The 19868-nt window shown below is 55.1% G+C and overlaps 1 protein-coding gene across 1 annotated transcript in view; it reads left to right on the top strand.

Moving 5' to 3' along the window:
* Positions 1 to 668: 668 nt before the first annotated feature.
* Positions 669 to 19868, top strand: part of FSTL4 (follistatin-like 4) — a 333977-nt gene continuing 314777 nt past the window's right edge. Inside the window, exon 1 of the mRNA XM_012651317.1 lies at positions 669 to 794. Within this exon, the coding sequence (XP_012506771.1) occupies positions 669 to 794 (126 nt within the window). The remainder of the gene's footprint in view (positions 795 to 19868) is intronic.

A 19868-nucleotide genomic window follows, 5' to 3' on the forward strand; every position in this document is an offset into this window, starting at 1 on the left:
GCTCATTTCTTGTCTTCTAGGAATTTAGACGATAATGTTAAAGTGAATCTCAGGAATCACCTTAAAGTGTGTTGAAATTCCATTATTTTTGGATACTTGGATTCTGCTACAGAAATGATTGGTCTTGAAACGGAAATACTGGGCTTGATGATGCCGTTTTGAAGCTCATTATCTTGTAGACTGAGGCATCTGCTACAAATGAGGTGTCACAGATTTAACATAATTTCTAATCAGCGTTTCTTGAGCGCTAATTGTATGCCCAGTCCCAAAGGCTTTCTTGGGAAACTGAGGCATGGACCTGTAGGAACCTAAGGGAGGTGACCCAGATGTCTGATCCCGGTTCGTTCTAGTAAATCCAGCGGTAGGTGGCACCTCGAATGAGTTTCCACACAACGGCATTTATCGAGCTCTTACCATACGTTTGACACTGACTCCTTCAGTCTTCGCAAAACCCCACGAGGTGTGCATTGTTGCCTCCATTTTAGACATAAGTAAACTGAGGCTCGGAAGTAAGGTAGTTTCTCCAAAGCGGAGCAGAGGGCGAGTGCTGGGATCTAAACCCAGGTTTATCTGATTCTGCAGTACACGCCCCATCTCACTGTGACCTGCTGTACCTCTCGCCATGCTTAGTTCTGAGCACTTGTCATTTTCTCAACAGGCTCAACAAAATGAAACCAGGAGGCTTTTGGCTGCGTCTCACGCTGCTCGGGGCCTGTCTGCCGGCGGCACTGGGATGGACGGAGCCGGGAGCCAGCGGAGGCCGGAACGCGGGTGTGGGCGAATCGCAGTCACAGGTACGGTCAAATACCAGCGGATGTGACATTGCAAACTGGTTTCTTTTTGATGTTACAGTATCTGATTTCTCCTCCACCTTCAGTTTAGATCAATCAGACCACAATGCGCATTAAAATAGCTCTCCGTTTTTGATGGGGGACAGAAGAAAGCAACATCTGTTGATGAGGACAGGAGGTTTATAGCATGGTGTGAGTAATGGCTCTAGAATCTCCCAAATGCAGAAACTGTATCCCGAAACCAGGCTTCGGTTGTGTGGTTAGTCTTCTGCAAAGACCCTCCAGAGAACCGCCTTTCTGTATACTTAATAAAACTCTGAAAATGCAGACTAATTGGTGGAGCACACCCATGTGAATTAGCGAGGTATTTTAATTATAAAATACGTTTTAAGAGAAATGGACTCCTTTTCAGGTACGCAGATAAAAAGAACCAGACGGAGACAGAACTGGCAAGTGGAGGTCCTGGGGGAGACTGCTTTAATGAACAGATAAGCATGATTAATGGCATGTTGGGTGTATATAAATGCTTCTGAAGTGCTCGAAAAACTTGCTCTCAAATGCCTCCCTGGAGAGCCTGGATGTACTGCTAATTGCTTAGTGAACTCTGATCTTAAGTACCGAAGGGGATTCAGAAATTGCAACCTAGCCCCGCTCAAGGTAGTAGGCCCCATGAATTTGGGGTTCGGGGGGTATAGTTTTTCTGCAGAAAATGTCTCGTGTATGCTCAACCTTAAGAAATGACTGCACCCTTTCATTAAAACTACCTGGGGTTTTCTCTATGCTGCGACAAATAACAATTCTCATCAGGGAGCTTTTCGGGGTATTTTTTCCTCCCACTGTCTTCTTGACGCATGCCCTCCTCCTCTTCTCCGTCCCTGTTTCCTGTCCTGTGGAATGAGAAATAAAAATTATACCTCAAAAAGTCAACATCACCAGAGAGTGGATGAGATTACACAGTGTATAGTAGGATTAATGCATTATTTGATCAAAAGACAAGATTTCTCTTTCATTATTACTTAATTGTAATGCCATCCCGAACCTACAAGCCTTAATCTTTAGGGAGCTACAGAAGTAATTTAACGCATACTTTTCCTGCTGAAGTTAGCGTGGTGTTCTCCTTTGTGGTGAGCAGGTGATTAAATAGAAACGCTCTCTCTCCCGTCTGAGTCCATGAAGGACACAACTCAATGCTCTCTCGAAAGAGTCCGGAGGCCGCCTTGCTGGTGAACTCAGCATTCCCCACGCGGGAACGGCGTTATCCTTGTTCTCATATCCATACGAAGGGAGAACGATCACTTAAATCCTACAAATACATTGCTGAATATTTAACAGCAGAGCAAACAGGCAAACACACAGGTATGCTTCGTCGTCTTACTGTTGGGGCTCGTTGGCCCACTGTTTTCAATCACTTGTTTCAATTAAAAAGTCAAGCTAATTAAGGTGGGATTTAGCTGGAGGGAAATTGAAGGTAAGTTAATACCAACCTAGGGTCTCTTTATCTCAGCTGTTAACACCCTAATTTTTCCTGTGCCAACAAGGAAGAGCAGGGCTGCTCATTCTGAGGAGGGGGGGCTTTTTCCGTGTTTTGGGTTATTCTCCCCCCCCTCAACCCACCCCCTATCCCCCACCCCGGGGCACAGCTGTTGTCTCCCGAGTCCAGGAGTGCGGCTGCTCCAGGACAGGGAAGTCCCGCCACTGCAGATGCTGGGAGGCAGGAACAACTGCCCTATTGATCATATTTTTTTTGCTATAGCTGTTGCTTTTGCAGTGTTGTAACTTCTACTCAAGTCTGCTTGTAGCAATGATTAAATGAGATAATTCCAGTGAGCCTAGTACATGGGATGGTCTCAGTAAATGTTTAGCTGCAGAACATGGATTTCAATGGGTTCGTCTGCTGACCTTGATCACACTCTGCGCAAGCCCCGCACCGCCCCGGGGGTCTTTACTCAGTAGGAGGGTCCCGCCCAGCGTGCTGTCTCTCCTACCCAGGTCTGCACCCTCCCCTCCTCCAGGCCCAGGTCTGGTTCTTACCTTTTCTCTAGAACCGTCTTTGACCACTCTTGGTCACATTTGGTCTCTTTTTCTGAACTCTTAGTCCTTCCTGTCTTTTTTCCCTTCGTCTTATAATTTTTATTTTAGCATATGGATGAAGCCTCTTATCTTCCTCACAGTGTCCAATAATTTTATGAGCAAAATACAGGCTCAGTGGGTTTTTAAGCCAATCGAAACGTATGTGACATTGGTACTAGTCATGAAGTCGCCCTGGTGCTTTCAAAATTCCGATCAGACCATCAGGTATTTAAGTCCGTGGCATACCTGCCCGCAGGGCCGGTTGGTTGCTAGTGGGCACACGAGTGGTCTCCCAGCCGACCTGCGAGCAGCTTGCAGGCCAGGCAGCCTCGTGTACTCTCAATATCCAAGACGGTCGTTGTGTTATATTAATAGTTTCTGGGTAGTTTCTTCTTTGAATTGTAGTTATTAATATATCCATAACTCATAGTCAAAATCATATTAAACTCCTCTATCAACTTCCTCAGTCTTATTTCCTGGAAGAGTCAGAACCAACAGAGTTCCGGGAGAGACTCTAAATAAGCCCAGACACTTCTTCAGGAACCAACTGCTACAATGTGTGTGTTTTCTTCCTGATAGTAGCACTTCACAAATACTCATTGACTTAAGATTCTTAAAGTACTTGGGAAGCATTAATAAGATTTGATTTGTCTTTAAAGTCATTATACCAATTACTTAAGTGTCCTAAGGGTAAACCAGAATTAACTGACCAACAGTGTGTGTGTTTGCATATTTTTAAAGCAATTATACAAGTGTGAATTTTGTTTTATGTGTGAAGGCTGCAGTAGAAATAGCTTCAAGGAGTTTACCATTTGACAGACCTGTAGAGAACAAGAAACGCAGCCGGGTGGAGCGCCTCTTTCGTAAGAGCGCAGTGGCGGAACGTCGCCTGGAATGCTAATGTAATTCTGAATTCAGAGGAAACAATTCTGAGATTTCCAATTTATTGAAACTCTGAAATGTTATTATATTTCTCTCCTTTCCTTTATACAAATGCTCCGTGATTTACGATGGGGTTATGTCCTGATAAACCCATTGTAAGTTGGAAATACTGTAAGTCGAAAATGCATTTAATAATCTAACCTACCAAACATCATAGCTTAGCCCCGCCCGTCTTCAGCACGCTCAGAACACAGACAGTGGCCTATGGTTGGGCAAAATCATCTAACAAATCCTGTTTTATAATAAAGTACTGAATATCTCATATAATTTATTGAATACGGTACTGAAAATGAAGAACAGTTGTGTGGGTACTTGAAGTACAGTTTCTACTGAATGTGTCTTGCTTTTGCACCATGCTCACGTTGAAAAATCCTAAGTCAGGGCCCGTCTGCACGCTGGCCAAGATAAATGTAGCAGTAAAGTCAATATTGGTAGAATCTTGTATCTGGGAAACCTAGGAGCCAAGAAAGAGTGAGCAGTGACGTCATGGCAGCCTCCAGAGAGCCGACGTGCTCTTGAGGGGTGGGCATTGGTGGGAGCCCCCACCGTGGGGCCCCGGGTGCTCTGTTCTGGCACCAGGGCCTGAGCCACGTGCTGGGCTCTGGGATTGAATGGTGGCCGTTACAGTCTTATGCATCCTTCATGCATTTTACTTAACTTTCTCTAAGTTATTCTTACCCGTAGTGTGCATATGGTCATGTACCAAGTACCTGTAAATATTACTGTTACTTCTTTTTAAAATTGTTTGCCTCACAGGCCTCAGTGTGTACAGACCAGGGATACGTGGTGAGCTCAGGCACCGTGCGTTTTCAGTATTTGCAAACGCTCTCAGTGTAAAGTCTCTGGAAAAAAAAATATGTTGGGTGGTATCAGTTAATTTAAGTACGATCCCCTCCTTCCTAGCCTCAGGGGGCAGCCTGAGGCAGCCTTGATCCTACCCTGGCAGCCCGGCCCTCTCCCCTTTCCATGAGTACCGGCCCCAGACGCTGACGGGAGACATGGCCCTCTCGTCCCCGTGAAGGTGGCTTCTAATTGCGGGGTCTCTAAACGCTCTCTGGCTCCCCTCTGGTTGGGCATTCAGGAGTACAGGGGTTGCTAAGACTGGGTATAAGACTTTTCAAAACTATTTCACTGTTCTTGCATATTCTATTGACTTTAAGGCAATGCCCCCACCCTCGGCCGCCCTTCCTGATAAAGTTCTTCTCCCCAGCACCCATGCCCCGACCACTCTTCCTGATTTCTGAGGTCTGCCCACTGGTGTCTCCAGTCACCCTGGCCTCAACCCCACTATGGGCATGAAGAAAAGAAACTCTCTTCTCCCTGTGAACAGACAGGGATCCGGGCTGGATGCTCATTCAGCATTTCCTAAGCCTCACCTGCGGCACAGGCCAGCATGCACGTCCCATGGGTTTTCTGCAGTGTCACCCTCCCCAGGCACTCGCTGCCCCCAGTCCTAGCATGTGACTCACTTGCAAACAAGATGAGCCTCTGGGCAAGATCTCCCAGCAGGAGGCGAGGACAGCCTTCTCCCCGGGGCCGTGGGTGCCAGGTTTACCAAGAGCATCCTTTCACGGGGATGCAGGACTTCCGCTGCAGGTGTGGTGCTGGCAGGGGGCACAGGGTCCTCTGCTCTGGGTCCCCAGCACTCAGCCACGCCTCTCTGCTGATGATCCTGAGTCAGAAGCTATGCGTAGTTTCTCAGGTACAATTGGGAGGTCACAACCGCCCACCTGCAGGTGTACAGGTGCATCTGTAATTTTCAAGGCGATGGGTGGTAGCAGATCCTTCCGAGTTCTCGGGGGCATTGGGATGAGCTCGTTCCCATTTACAAATTAGTGTGGGCTGTGTCTACTGCAGCGCCTCTTGAGCGTCAATGTCTTGCGAACGGCCCGGGATGTGGTTAGAACTGCAGGCGCTGACGCGGTAGGTCTGGGGTGGGTCCCGCGAGTGCGAGCTCCAGGGGGTGCCCGTGCTTCTGATCTCAGCGGACGCTGGGCGGGAGAGCCTTGGAGGAGGACGCCCCAGCCCCGAGCACACAGGCAGGAAGGAGAATCACAGTGGGATGAACGCCGGCATTTTTGTTTTAACCTCTTCTTACGTGATGGTGCTGACTGCAGCCGGAAGAGGAGAGAGACAGGCAGGCGACTGTCCTGCTGGGAAACTGCCTGATGAGACTGGCCTGGGGGACAGGCGGGGCGATTGGAGCAGACTGGGTTCTAGAGTCGTTTTCGCCTGTTTCCCAGCAGCCGGACAGGCGGCCTGAGATCTCCGAACCCACGTTCCTCAGCGGTCGTCTGCAGGTGGCTTAGATCCCAAGGGAGGGGATTCTCCAAGCTGAGGCTTAGCCCACCACCTGCTCCGAGGACCAACAGCGCACTGCCCCGACTGCCGCCACCCTGGTGCCCATGCTGGTGTCCTGCCTCATCTCTGTCCCCAGGGCCCAGCCAGGCTGTTTCGGGGGCCTGCACTGCTGGGTTGGTGCTCTGTTTTGGAGTCTTTATTTTTATCCTCAGACGGGGGAAGTCACCGTCTTTGTTCTTTGTGTTGGGTGTTTATCTGCCACCACCGTTCTCGGCCAGCCCTGCTGCTCCCCACCAGTCAACACGCTGTGTCCCCTTTAGTATTTTGAGATCACAGTTGACGGAATTTTAATTGGCCCTGAAAAGTTCTGTGACCGGGAAAATGAGCATTTATGAGTTCACAGAAAACCATTATTTTTCTTCCTCTTAATTTCACATTTACTCATCTAACTACTTGATTTACGCCTCTGCTGCTAAATAGTCTACGCTCCTCCAGGAAACTCCCCACCCTCGTAGTCAGGACATCAGGCCACGCGTTGTAAACGGGGCTCCAATTTCCACCTTTCGGGGAGTTGGCAGCATCAGACCTGCCGGTCCCCCGCCATCCGCCTGATGAACCCCTCTGCCTCGCGGGCTTTGCTCTCGCTCCCATTTAGAGAGAAGAGAACGTCGCATTGGTGTCAGGCAGGCTCGAACGGGCCTCCGTGAGTGGGCTCTGCTTTTCTGTCCCGCCAAGCCTGAACGCTGTCCTCTGCCTGCGCTGCTGCGCTCTCTCACGCAGCTCCTGGGCCTTCTCTTGTCCCCGTCGCCTGGGGGGTGGAGAGGGCTGGTTCCAGAAACGGAAGGAGTCATGCGACGTGGGCCCCGTGCTCTGAGCAGGCAGCTCGGAGGACACTGCGGTGGGAGCTGGCATCTGGCGCTGGTGTCGGGTGGAGGCGGCGTGCCCAGGTGTCCGCGGAGCCATCTGTCCTCGTAGCTGCGCCACGCTCCTGCCGGCAGCCATTGCTCCTTGCGCTTCCGCCTGAGGCGTGCCCTCGAGTCAGGAAGGCCGGGAGCGAGAGGAACCCAATTCTCCCTCCGGACAAAAGGCAGCTTCGTCTTCCCCCTGCTAGTGAGTGAGAGAGAACAAGGGCCCTGCTTGTGGCCAGAGTGAGGAACAGAGTGAGTGGCCTGTGGGGCAGGGTCTTCCCCTCGTCACATTGTGAGTTTTGTCTCGTCAGGGGCAGGAGACCTGGTGCTGCTGAGATCCCCGGTGGGGGGCGGGGGCGCCCGAGAGAGAGCTGTCTGCTTTGATCTGTTCGGGTGGCACCTCGTTGCTCGATGCTACGTCTGGACACTAAGCCCTTGGCTTTTTCTCCCCTAAGTGTTCCGAGAAGGTCTTGAGTCCACACTGAAACCCTCCTGGAGGCCTGAGCCAGACACGAGAGCTGCCACTGTTGCTCTTGTTCAGATGCTTTGAAGTCTGAGATTCCGTGTCACTTGAGGTCCGGATCGAGAGAGTGTACGTGTGTGTGTTTATCTTTAAGAGCTGAGGGGGGACGTCGTCCCCTGGTTCTCAAAAAAGTCCTTTCCAGAGAACAGTGAGGTCCCCGTGAGCCTGTGACGTGGCTACAGAAGCAGCTCTGCCGACCACGTCACCGCCCGCGAGGGACCAGCCCAGCCTCGGGTGACCGACCCAACAGCGCAGCCCCCTCTGAAGCACGGCCTGCTTCGCAGACGGCGCATCTTCCCCCGTGTGGGTAGAAAGCGCCCTGTGCTCCTGGCGGCTTGGCTGGCCACGGCGGTGCCTAGTGTGGTAGCCTGCAGGTGGCTCTCGGCTCTGGGGAGGAGTGGTTGCGTCCTCCCCTCCTGACCCCGCACGTTTCATGTCCCTGCTTTCTCCTCCGGGACAGCTCTTGTTCTTTGAGAGCCCCACAGTTGGTTCTGCCCGCCAGGGCCGAGCCACCGCCTCCCACGCTGCCTGTCGGCGCCGCTGCGTGGGCGACCTCCAGCCCTGCCTCTGCTTCCAGGCTGCCCTCGGGTCAGGGGCCCGGAGGCTGCCATCTGTGTCTTCCCTGCCAGTCCTGTGGCTGAGGGAGTCGCTTGCCCTTCCCGGCCTTCAGGTTGGCCACGAGTAAAACGCAGGCACCATTTTGAGTTGTGAGGACTGAGCCTGTGCGTGGGTGGCGTCTGCCCAGCACGTGGCAGTCAGAGCCGTGGTTTCGTGTCCAGCATCTCAGAAACCCAGCGAGTCCTCATCAGGAAGACCACGCGGCCCTCCTGCGCCACAGCCTGATGTGTCGGCGGCATTGTAGCGGTTGTCTCTGCTGCCCATAGCAAGGCAGCTCTTGGGGTAGGAGGGTCCCTTTTTGGCTGGAATGGTCAGTGTCCTGGGGTCTGGGCCCCGCGTCCAGGAAAGCCAGGTGTGCAGTAGGATGTTCAGGTATTTGTTGAGTAAGTCAACGAGTCAGCCATCTGCTATTATTAATTTTGTCCCCACGTACGGTGTGAATGGGGTATCCTGAGTTTCTAGGACTCCTTACAGAAGAAACCCCAGGAAGTCATCACTTGACTGCCGCTGGCTTGCACTTCTGGTAGATTCCCATCAGTCTCTAACCTTCCCAGCTTTCTCATCGAACCGATGGAGGCTTAAGAGAGTCCTGTGGGCGGTGTGTGGGGAGTGGGCTGAGACCCTTGACTCGGGTGCTGCCCCTTCCTAGAATAATTCTGGGGCCTCCTGGCTCTGGCTGTTCCTCCCTCGCAGAGGCCAGCGTCACTGGCAGGCAGCCAGACCCTTGCCAAAAACAGGCACCCGGAGAGTGACGCGCAAAGGCAAACAAGTGCAGGAGGCTCTGTTCCTGCTTAGAATTTTCAAGGTCGGCAGAAATTGTCTGTGGCTCCAGTCGGGGCGGCTGCGCCTCTCCTCACACAGGAAGGAAGGGGTCGAGGGACGGTAGGAACAGAACTTCTCTCTTGAAATGTCATTGAACAGGCGTAAGGCTGTTGGTCGGCTCTCCTCGGCACCGGACGACTGGACTGAAAGCTTGTTTGAGCTCTGCTGTCATTACAAGCCTGCTCTCTAAATAAAGAAAACTCTTTATTCCCCCTTCTAGCCTTGTAGTTAAAATGCGCCATGAAAACTTTCCCTGTGGGAAAGGCCTCAGGTTTCTGTGGTTCTGCCGACGCCACGTTCTGAGCGCCATGCCGGGCAGGGAGGGTTTCGCACAGGGACGCCGGGGGCTGTCAGACGCGAGAGGCTGCCAGGGGCATGCTGTAACTGGAGCGGCTCTAAAATATGCGCGTGGTGCCTCCTCTTCCTCCTCTGCTCTCCTCTGTTTGGTGCTCACTGCGGTTTTCGCGTGAGCACGTGGCCGTGAAGAGTGGGCTTCTCTGCCGCGTGCCGGTGTTCATGCCTGGCAGCACGGCTTAGGGTTTTGTGTCTGTGTCCCAAAGCAGAGCTTGCTGTTTGACGTTCTCGTGGCACCCCTGCCTGAATGGGTCTCTGGGCCCGGGGCTGTCCTGGCCAGCTGGGACATCCAGTTGTCCTAAATCTTAGCGATCAACAGGTATCCCCTAAACGCCCAGCCGTGTGCCCGGGCCTGCGCTAGGGCTTGGCCAAGTGGTTGAAGAGAAGCGGGACCTGTGATTCCGTCCTAGAGACTTGGGCAGCGCTGGGGTGTGGGGCGGGGCAGGAGCCAGCAGCTGTTGCAGAATGGACCCCGAGCTGGCAGAAGGAATCAAACACCTACCTCAGTTAATGATCTTTTCTAACATATATGTGACGACTAAATTAAATTCTTCACTTCAGCCTAAAGAAAATTAGGCATATTTATTGAGTAACAAGGAAGTAGCACCTGTCGCCCCGCCCCAGCCCCAGGGTAGGAGGCTTGTTCTCACGGTCCCGACGTACCCTCCCTGGGTTCTCGTGGCTGACGGCAGAGCTGGCTTGTCCTGGCCCATGACTCAGCTGCTCTGGAGCCCTCAGAAGGAGGTGGGGGGCTGGAGGAAGCTGGGGACTGAGTGTCGCCCACACAGGAGGGGTGCAGAGCTGAGAGCAGCAGCCCTGTGGGTGCACGTGTCCCCCAGGGCCTGCACCCACCTGGGCCCTCTCCCCTGAGGGGGTTCCACCCGCTGTGGCTTGTCCTTGTTGGCTCAGTAACTCCTAAGTCCCACTCAGGGGACTTGGGCTGGGGGTGGAGAGGGGGGCGGATGCTCATCGTTGCTCTCGCTGTGTCGTCTTTCTCAGGGCACCGCAGCATGTGACGCTGCCACCCCGGTGCCCAAACTGTCACACTGGGAGTCTCAGTCCCCTCCTGTAGAGCCCCACTTTGAGCGAAGCGTCCATCCTGGGCCACCTGACTGTAGCCAGTCCTCTGAGTCCATTTGGCGTTGCTACGAAGGAGCGTCTGAGGCCGGGTGATCGGTAAAGAAGAGAGGTTTATTTGGCTCATGGCTCTGCAGGCTGTACGGGCAGCAGGCCGTCCGCACCTGCCTCTGGGGAGGGTCTTGGCTGCTTCCCCTCAGGCGGAAGGCGAAGGGAGCTGGTGTGCGCAGATCACGTGGTGGGAGCAGAGGTCGAGCGGGGGAGGGGCCGGGCTCCCTTTGACACCAACTCTCAGCAGAGCTAGTAGATCAGGAACTCGCCATTGTGGCGGGACAGCACGAAGCCGTTCACGAGGGATCTGCCCAGCACCTCTCCTCAGGCCCCTCCAACACTGGGGATCAAATTTCTACGTGCGGTCTGGGGGGACAGACACGCAAACCATGGCACTGTTCAGTTGTTCAGTGATCCTCAGGAACGAAACGCTTTTATGGCCGTGCTGCCTAGAACAAGTGACCTGCGATCGTTACACACTCTAGATGAAAACTGTATGTAGAATTTAAATCTAAACTTATTCACAATGACTGTTCGTAAAAGTTGCCAGTAAAGATCGTCATGCACTTCACTCTGCAGGGAGATTCCTGTCTGATACCTCACCGGGGGGTATATCGGGAGAAAGGAGAAAGAGCTCTAAGAAAGCGTGCGCACGCGGCGAGCGACGGGGTGCAAAGCGTGTTCAGTCAGCAGCGTGGGCCAACCGTGGGCGAGGCGAGAGTTCGGAGCAGAGAGGCGCTGGGTGGGAGGCGGGATCGGGAAGGACGTCTCGGAGGCAGAGGGGTGTGGAGAACATGGCTGAGACCTGAGTGGGCAGAGTGTTTAAGGAGAAGGGACCTCGGGCACAGGTGTGGGTGGAACAGGGCCGGGGCTGGTAGGAGGGGAGAAGAGGAGAGGTCGGCCACAGTGGGTTTCTGGGCCTGTTTTCCTGGTGAATCACTGGGGACCTCTTGGTGGCCAATCACTGGGGACCTCTTGGTGGCCAGGAGCAGAGTCACATGCAAAGGAGGGTTATTGTGGGGGCTCAGACGCTCTCCTGTAGCGAACGGCAGGATGGCCCGGTGGGCCCAGGCACGGGGGCCCGGCAGCCGGTCTCTCGTCTCCCCGAGCCGCGCCACCCCTCCCACGTTTCTGCCCGGAGACAGGCCTTTTCACAGAGCTGCAGGTCTGCCCTGCTGCCGCCAGCACGTGATGTCGCACGAACACTGCCACCGCGGGAGCCTGCAGCGCCGGGCCCTGGCCGTGTCACGGGAGGCCAGTCTGTGTGCTCCCAGCCTCACAGGAGAACCCTGTTGGCCCCGCGTGGGGAGGCGTCTGCCTGGTCCGATTGCCCGTGGCTGGGGCAGGTCCTGACAGCGAGGGGGTGCTCAGGGGCTCTGAGGACGGGGGTGGGGAGGGGTGCAGCACAGGCGCCCGCAAGAAGGCGCGGAGAGGAGGCTGCTGCGGATGGCGGACAGCTGGCGAGGCTGTGGAGCCCGGCGAGCGCTCAGAGGATCTGTGCCGGGGCTTTGCGAGAGTGGGGTGTTTCGTGGAGTCGGGTTTTCAGATCTGCAGAAGGGTGTTGGCCCTGGCAGGAAGGCCTGCCTGTTTGGGGGTCTTTGCTTTGCCTGCCCACCTTCTTCCGCCTGTCCCGGTGCCGTCTGCTCAGCAGCCTGGGCTGTCTGTGGCTGGGCAGCTCGCAAGCCCGGCTTGTCCGTCCCTGGGATATCCCGGCAGACGGGCTGTCACGCGGGCTCTGCCTCCGCGGGCTGACTCATGTCTCGCCAGCCGCCTCCTGCTGCCTGTGCTCCTGGCTCGTGGGACCTGTGCTGTGGTTCCAGTGTCTCTCCCAAAACCACATGCTGGAAATTTAATCTCCAAGGCAGCAGCACGTGAGGCGTCTCGGTCAGGAGGGCTCCACCTGCACAGTGGATTAATGCGAGTCTAGAAGGGCTGGGGCTGCAGGTCAGTTCAGCCACCTGTTCTCGCACCGTCTCTCTGCCCTTCCGCTGTGGCTGCTGCAGCAAGAGGTCCTCCCCGAATGCCGGTGATCTTGGACTTCGCAGCCTCCAGAACCGCGAGCCGGTACATTTCTGTTTGCTGTAAATTGCGCAGTCTCAGATATTCTGTTATAGTGGCGCAAAAAGGACTGAGACAGCCTGTGTCCACGTACCACCCGCCACATTCACCAAGGGCAGCAGGCACTGGGGATCGAATGTGGCCTCGTGACGCCAGAGCCACCTGTCCCCAGCTGCAGGGAGCTCCTCAGTGCAGCTGCCTAGAGGTTCCGCTGGAATTGTTCTTGGGAAGAAGGAGGGGCTGCATGGGGGTGGAGCCATGGCTTGACCAGACGCTGGTCCACCCCCTGCAGAACCGGCAGACAGCACCGCAGTCGAGCTGTGGTGGGACGGTCAGGCCCGTCATCGTGGAGACGAGCGTGGTAGGTGCACCGCCAGGTCCCATGCCCACCTTTGGGCAGAGATTCCTGACCGGAATCCTTCCTAGGGTGGACTTCTTTGCATTCCGTGGCTGCGAAGGGCGATGGCATTAATAAACAGCTGCCCTCTTGTCAAGGTGTCGAGTGCGTCACTTCATCGACTTCTCGGAAGGGTCTGTGGGGTACCGTTCCCTCGCTGCTTTTACACACGTGGAAATCGAGGCTTCGAGATGAGGGGGGTGCTGTTTGGGGGTTGAGCAGTGGGGCCGGGGTCTGCAGCTGCTCTCTGGCCGTCGCGGGCGTGCTCCCGACCACGGCACCGTGCTTCCGCTCCCAGTACAGGGGTTTGGCGCTAAGGAAAGGACATCTGACCGTACCGAGCTTCGGAAGGCCCCGGCGGGCGCTGTCACACAGAGAAGGTCTCCCCTCCCTCGAGGGCAGCAGAGCGCGAGGTGGCCTCCCGGGGCTGGGCCGTGGGCGCCTCTTGACCTTCCCTGTGGGGAGAGGCGAGCTCTGCCCCAGTCACCTCCTGTCCCGACACACAAACCTTTCTCTGTCTTCCCCCGCTACGGGGAAGGGGCTACAGGGCAGCCACCGAAGCCCTGAGCATTAAGATCCCTTTGGCTGTTTCCTCGCACTGTGGGGGTTCCAGTGGGGACAAGGGTTCCAGCCAGCGCCCTCCTGTTGGACACTGTGTCTGGGCACATGCCGTGCCCTGGCCTGGGCTCTGGATGGAGCTTAAGCGTAATGGCGTGTGGTGGTCTCTGCCTCCACTTTTTAAGACTTGGCCCTGAAGTTCTTGGGGGTTCACAAGAGCAGGGTCCCTTTCAGAAGCGAGGCTCTTAAGAGGAAGTAAGACTCCCAGCATCCACAGCCAAGCTGGCTACTGTCAGATAAGGGCTTTTGGAGGGCCACGATGCTCCGTGGTGGCCCAGTGGACACCAGTGCTGGTGTTTGCTGACTCTCCCACCGGCTGCCGGAGATGGCAAGGGGGCGCATGCTGAGCTAAGGCAGAGGCAAGCCGGGCGTGCTCCTGCCGTGGCCGTGCCGTCCCTCAGGGAGGGCCTCCTCCCCAGAGGTGGGGTGGCAGGGCACCCCAGGCACCCGGGGCACTAAGCTTGACCGAGCCATGGTAGCGGGACGGCGGCTCCTTCAGAGCACGCCGATCTCCTCTAGGTGGGCGAGCACTCTGCAAACCCGGGGGGCTGCAGCCTCTGCCCTGCGGGACGGCCATGGCCAGTGAGTGGCCGGAGCCGCCCGTAAGCAAGCAGGGCAGGGGAGCTCTGCGGGCGGGACGGGATACCGAGGCACACATAGGGCCCAGGACACAGGAAGTGGCCACACCCACAGAAGACCGAGTGGGAGGAATCGTGGCATTTAAGTGGGTTGGAGAAATGAGCCAATGGGCAGCCTCGAAGGGTGAGAGAAAGTGGTGGGTGATAGCCTAGGGAGGACGTCACCCCACCCCCCGTCCCTGGGAGGCTGTCGAGCCGGCCCTCCTACCTGCACCCGGGAGTCCCGGATGCCGAGATGGCATCTCTCCCCGTGCGGAGAGCACCAGCCTGCCGGGCCATGCCTCTGGCCCCCCTGAATCTGCTGGAGAGAGAAATCGGCACCACCGTTTATGGTTTCTGTGCCAGTGACACCAGCTGACATTCCCTGTTACAGAGGGGTGCCACCTCCCCACAAACGGGAGTGACAGGGCACCCTCAGTGCTTTATCTGTCCCTCGGTGTCCGTCTGAGGCGGCAGGTCACCAGGCGGACGCAGTGGCAGGCGGAGGGACAACCTGGCTCTGAGGGTTTGTAAGGTAGTTGGTTAGCCTAGTGGTCCCCCAACTTGTCCACATATTGGAATCACCTGGGCAGCTTGAGAAAGTACTGATGCCTGCGTCCCACCTGCAGAGACTGTGATTTAATTGGTCTAGGGTGGTGCCCGGGCTCTGGGTTATTTAAAACACATTTGGGGACCACTGGGTCAGCCTGTGGGAGAAGCACAGACAAAATGCCACTTCTGTCCTCGTCGTCTCTCGGCATCTGCTCTTCACGGGGAGAGTTGACTCAGGCTGTTGGGGACCAAGCTTGCATGTGCCTTTGTCCCAGGCACGGGGCCCCTCCCGGGTGGTGCAGGTGACCAGGTCTGGCCCAGCTCCTGAACTGGCACGTGGCGGGCAGGTGTTTCTCCAGCCGAGAGAGACATTTCTGTGCTCTGTCCCTCATTCTGTCCTCATAACAATGCCACGGGCACTACCTGTAGTCTCATCTTCAGATGAGGAAGCTGAAGGTCACAGAGCTTCCCACCCAAGGAGCAGGGAGAGGACAGGGAAAATGGCAGCTTGTCCTCCCTGTGACAGTCAGATGGGCCGGGTCCTCGTAAACACCAATCCAGCCTTGCTGACCATTGGAGCCTTTCTTCCTTTTGAATCTGCTGTAAAAGAAAATTGAAAAAGAGTCGTATTATGCCTTAAAGGCTTTTTAATTAAATATAACTCATTTAATTTAAACTACTTTAAGTTCCATTTTTTAATATAAGTGTTCTAGTGGTTCAGTGAAAGTGCCTCCTAATCACAGCGTGCCTGGGATTTATCCCCCTCTACGGAAAGCCCGTGGGAGCCCAGCCAATCATTTAGCGAGACAGCAATCAAGAGTCACCAAGTCCCGAGTGTCAGGGTGCTCGGGGGAGGTTTGCGGGAGCGGGTGGGAGTCGAGGTTGCTCGGGGGCTGGGAAGGGGGAAGGAGGTGGGCGTGGGGGGGCCCAGCACGGCAGACGGAGCTGCCGTCACGATGCCACCGCCGTTCCTGGTTCTCACTGCCGGTGCCGCAGCCACCGTGGGGAGCTGGTGACAGAGAGAGGCTTGCCGGGTGGGCAGCGGGAAGGACTGAACAGTCCTGAGCAGACACGTAGACAAACGTCATGCTAAGACTGGGCGGGTGTCTACTCAAGTCGCAGCGCCCGACAGGGACCCTCCCTGACTGCCTCGTCTAAAACAGCAAGGCCTCCCCGCTCTGGCGGTCTGTCCCCCTCCTTGTTTTATTTTGCACCATGGTGCTTCTTAGCACGGGATGGCCTATGTGTTTTTCATGCATATTTGTTGCCTGTCTCTTTGCAAGAGAACGTAAGCCTCACAGGGGCTGCGGCTGTTGGTGCTGCTCTCTCCAAGATGGTGCATATCTGTGGAGTGGATGGGTGCGTGGGCAACGCAGGCATGGTCCAGTGAACTGCTCGGGAGGCCCACTGGGAGCCCTGCTGAGGGCCCTGGGCGAGGCGCTGAGTGTTGGGGGACAGTCCCGTGGTGGGGACAGTCCCGTGGTGGGGACAGCAGGAGGGCCTGGTCGGACGGCATCCACCAAGCTGGGCCCCCCAGGCTATGAGTGACGAACACGGGAGTGAGGAGGCAGAGGAGGTGCCCGGGAGGACAGAGGGACACTGGCCGAGCAGGGGGATCAGAGGGGAGGGGACCTGTTTTGGGGCCAGATGAGTTTCTGGATCGAAGTCTTGGATTAAAGGGTCTCATGTGTCCAGGCTTCACTCAGATCCAGCCACCCCGGCCCCACCAGGACTCTGGAACGTTCTGCATCTTTATGTCAGATCCTCTATATCTGTGAGCCCCTCACTCTATCCACAAAAACAAGAATGAAAAATAGACGCAGATGTGAGGACTGTGCTGGAGGACAGCCTTTCTTCCTTTTGTTTTTGTTTTTTGGTTTTAATTTTCTAGGCATAAGTTATTCTGAACCTCATCTTGGGCTTGCAGCTGGCAGCAAGGAAAAAACATGGCAGATTGGAGGATCATGTTAAACAGGTTCATGCTAAGTCACATCACTTACTGGGTGGTGCCTGGAGCCGAAGATGAACAATTACAATGTGAACTCCTGCCCCCTGTCCCCCGGCTGTCCGCCCCGGCCGTCCTCTCTTCTCCCCAAGACGCCCACGGACAGTCTGGACTTTCTTACGCAGCACAGACTGCTGGAACAGCACCAGCGCAGGGAAGGTGTCTGACGGAATAGTGGGTGGATGTGAAGCGTGTCAGAATGAGGAGCGTGTCACAGGGTGTCCCTGTGTTTCTGCAGAAACTTTCCTACAGAAGGAAAAACACAGAGAGTCAGGCCACAGTGGTGGTTAGTGTGTCCCAAGCCTGCCGGGGCCCTCCCTCACTCCCGTGTCCTTACCTGGAGTCCCTGGAGTCATCTGATTTCGTCTTAGCAGCAGGTGTGCTCAGGGCCTCTGCTGCGCCCGCCCGGTGCGGGGGTAAGAGCTTGAGGACATACGGATGCCGGGGAGACGGACGCCGCTCTCGTAGTTACAGTCCAGCGTGGCCACTGCTTGGTGGCCGAGTGGCTTTGCACACGATGGCCCTGCCAGCGTCGGTGGAAACAACGTATCAGTGAAGGGGCCCCTCAGGGCGCCCACGCAGAGCCCGGTGCTGCCGGCTGTTATGACAGCACCGGGAATGGCGCGTGCTTGTCCTGAGGGAGACGCGCAGATTGCTTTCCAAATGAAAGAGTTAATTCGTTTTTAATTTGTTGGATTGTCAGAGACAACTGGAACTTGGTCTCTTGCTCTGGCTGTGTGCAGGTGACATCGTCAACAAGGCAGATGATCAGTTATTGACATTTATCCCATCACGTGTAGCTTAGTGTTTACTCACGTTGTCACTGCGGTAGATTCACTACAGAAGAATGCCTTACATTCAGAGCTAACTTTTCTTTTTTAATTGTAAATGAATAACCTTTAGCTTAAAGCTTTAAATATCTAGAATTTAAAATCACTAAGTCCTCATACAGCATTTTATTCATTCCATGCTTTTAAAGATGAGAGAATTAACGTCCAAACCATCTCAACTTCTGAAGATGGGCAGATAACCGCATCCTGTCCTGTCTCATGTCTCATGTCTCATAATCACTGTTAAAGACTGTTTCTCTTCAGAGCATCGCAACTCGCTCCTTCGCAGACCACCCCTGCTGCCCGTCAGAAAACCCTACGGGGAATTGTCTGTGGGACTCTGCCCACGTTTCTGAGATGTCCCCGATTCATCCTGGCGGGGGTCGGAAGCCCATTTTTCAGATGGGCAGATCACGGCAGGAGGTATCTGGGCAGCTCCTTCAGGGTGCAGCTGGGGGAGCGGCTGTGCATGACGTCAGGTCACTCAGACCAACTGGAGTGTCCAAGGGTCCTGCTGCCCTGTCCCCCTCGTGGACGTGGTAAAATCGACGTTTCTAGGTGTGCCCACGGGGACACAATTGATGGGTCCATCATGGCGAACTTTTGTTACACTAGTAAAGTAAAAGAGTACCTTTAATAGTAATGATATTTCTTTGATATTTAAAAAAAGTCCTCTGACCTGGTCTCTTCCTTTTGTCTTGATGAACCCTCTGGCTTGGTTGTTTTCGGCTTCCCAGTCCCGTGTCCACACTGGTCTTCTCGCGTTGGTCCATTTACTGTGAGACAGGAACTATGGGCGTAGCGCCGCGTCTCAGCCCAGACTGCTGGAGAAGCACACGCTCTTCGCCCACGTGGTCACTCCCCTGCAGTCCCCGTCTCCTGGGGCCGTGACAAAGGCCAGCGTGGCCTCACCTCCTGGGGCAGTTCTGGGCAGAGCTGGCCGATCGGTGCCAGACCCCCTCGGCTGTTTAAGCCTCTCGAGGTTTGGTGCTGTCAGCTGCCACCCCTGTCCCCCTGCCGACTGAGCCTTTGACTCATTTTTAGGGCAGTAATCCTGTCCCCCAGGGGTGTAGACCCTTCTGCCTCAGCCCAGAGGGCTCTCTGGGGCAGGCGACATGAACTCTGACCCCTCACCTAGGCGGTATTCTCAAAAGCCAGCGCTCTTTGGTACTTTTTGGTGTGCAGCGTCTGCGTGGCTGGAGGCAGCAGGGGCTGTTGAGACCGTCCCCAGACTATCCTGTTCTCTGCTCACTCCTTCAGCCTGACTCTCAAATCAGCCCCAAGTTCAGGGTTAGTTCCTGAACCTTCTCTGTCATCTGGCTTTGAAGACCCAGGCGTGACGTGCTGGGAAATCTGACAACTTGAAGCTTTTCCCTCGGCCTTCGACTCAACCGTATAAATGAGATAAAGTGTAAGAAATGCTCGTCGTGTGCTCAGAAAGTGGGAGCCAGCAATGGAACACACGCTGCATAAGGCACCGCTTTATTTAGCCGGATTCTGTCAGTCTGAGTGAAGATTTTAATTGCAGAGTGGTGTCTCGCTTGCAAAAACGAAAGTGGTTTAGAGTCAAGTTTTTCGGATTCCAATGAATAAATGAAAACTTGTTAGAAAGGTTGTTAAGGAAGCATTCGTTCTAAGAGCGTCGCGGATTTGAAAGACTTGGAATTTAGATGTCAGAATTTCTGTAGCGATGAGTCCTGTTCCCAGAGCTCCATCTCGGCTGCACGGATCGGCTCGTTCATCGAGCACGTGGGGTCCCTTCGGAGCGTCCTCAGGAAGCCGGGGCTGCGGAACTCCAAAGCAGGGCGCTCCCTCAGCGCCCCCGCTGCTGGGTGCTGCTGGACGGAGGCACGTCAGCAGGGCTCTTGGTCAGGACACCGGGATGGGGACCCGCGCCGGCCGGCCCCCCGCCGTGCAGCAGACTAGCATCCGCCTTCTCTGCAGAGACCTGGCCATGCCGAGCTCCACTCAACGGTACTGCTCCATTTCGCTCCCTCCTTGGTGTGGACGCCGCAGCCCCCAGCCGGCATTTGCCCAGAAGTCACTGCCTCCCCCAGGACTGAGTGCTCCCCCCAAGCAAGCACGGCTGGGAACGTGGATGTGGCGGCGGTCTGGGCCAGGCTGGACGTGGGAAGGATCCGGGGGCAAAATTCGAGGATCCTCCTTCAAGCTCTTCCAGCAGTTCTCACACTGTTGTTTGGTAGCTGAGAATCTGTAATAGGCTTTTGGATTATGAAAAATATTACTCAGCACTCATATTGATTCAAAAATAAAGATGATGTAGTTCAACTGCATGGTAAAATACAGCTTTATGGGAGGGTAATTTTTTACTTA

This window comes from Propithecus coquereli, unplaced genomic scaffold (genome assembly GCF_000956105.1).
Source record: "Propithecus coquereli isolate 6110/MARCELLA unplaced genomic scaffold, Pcoq_1.0 Scaffold353, whole genome shotgun sequence".
Taxonomy (NCBI): domain Eukaryota; kingdom Metazoa; phylum Chordata; class Mammalia; order Primates; family Indriidae; genus Propithecus; species Propithecus coquereli.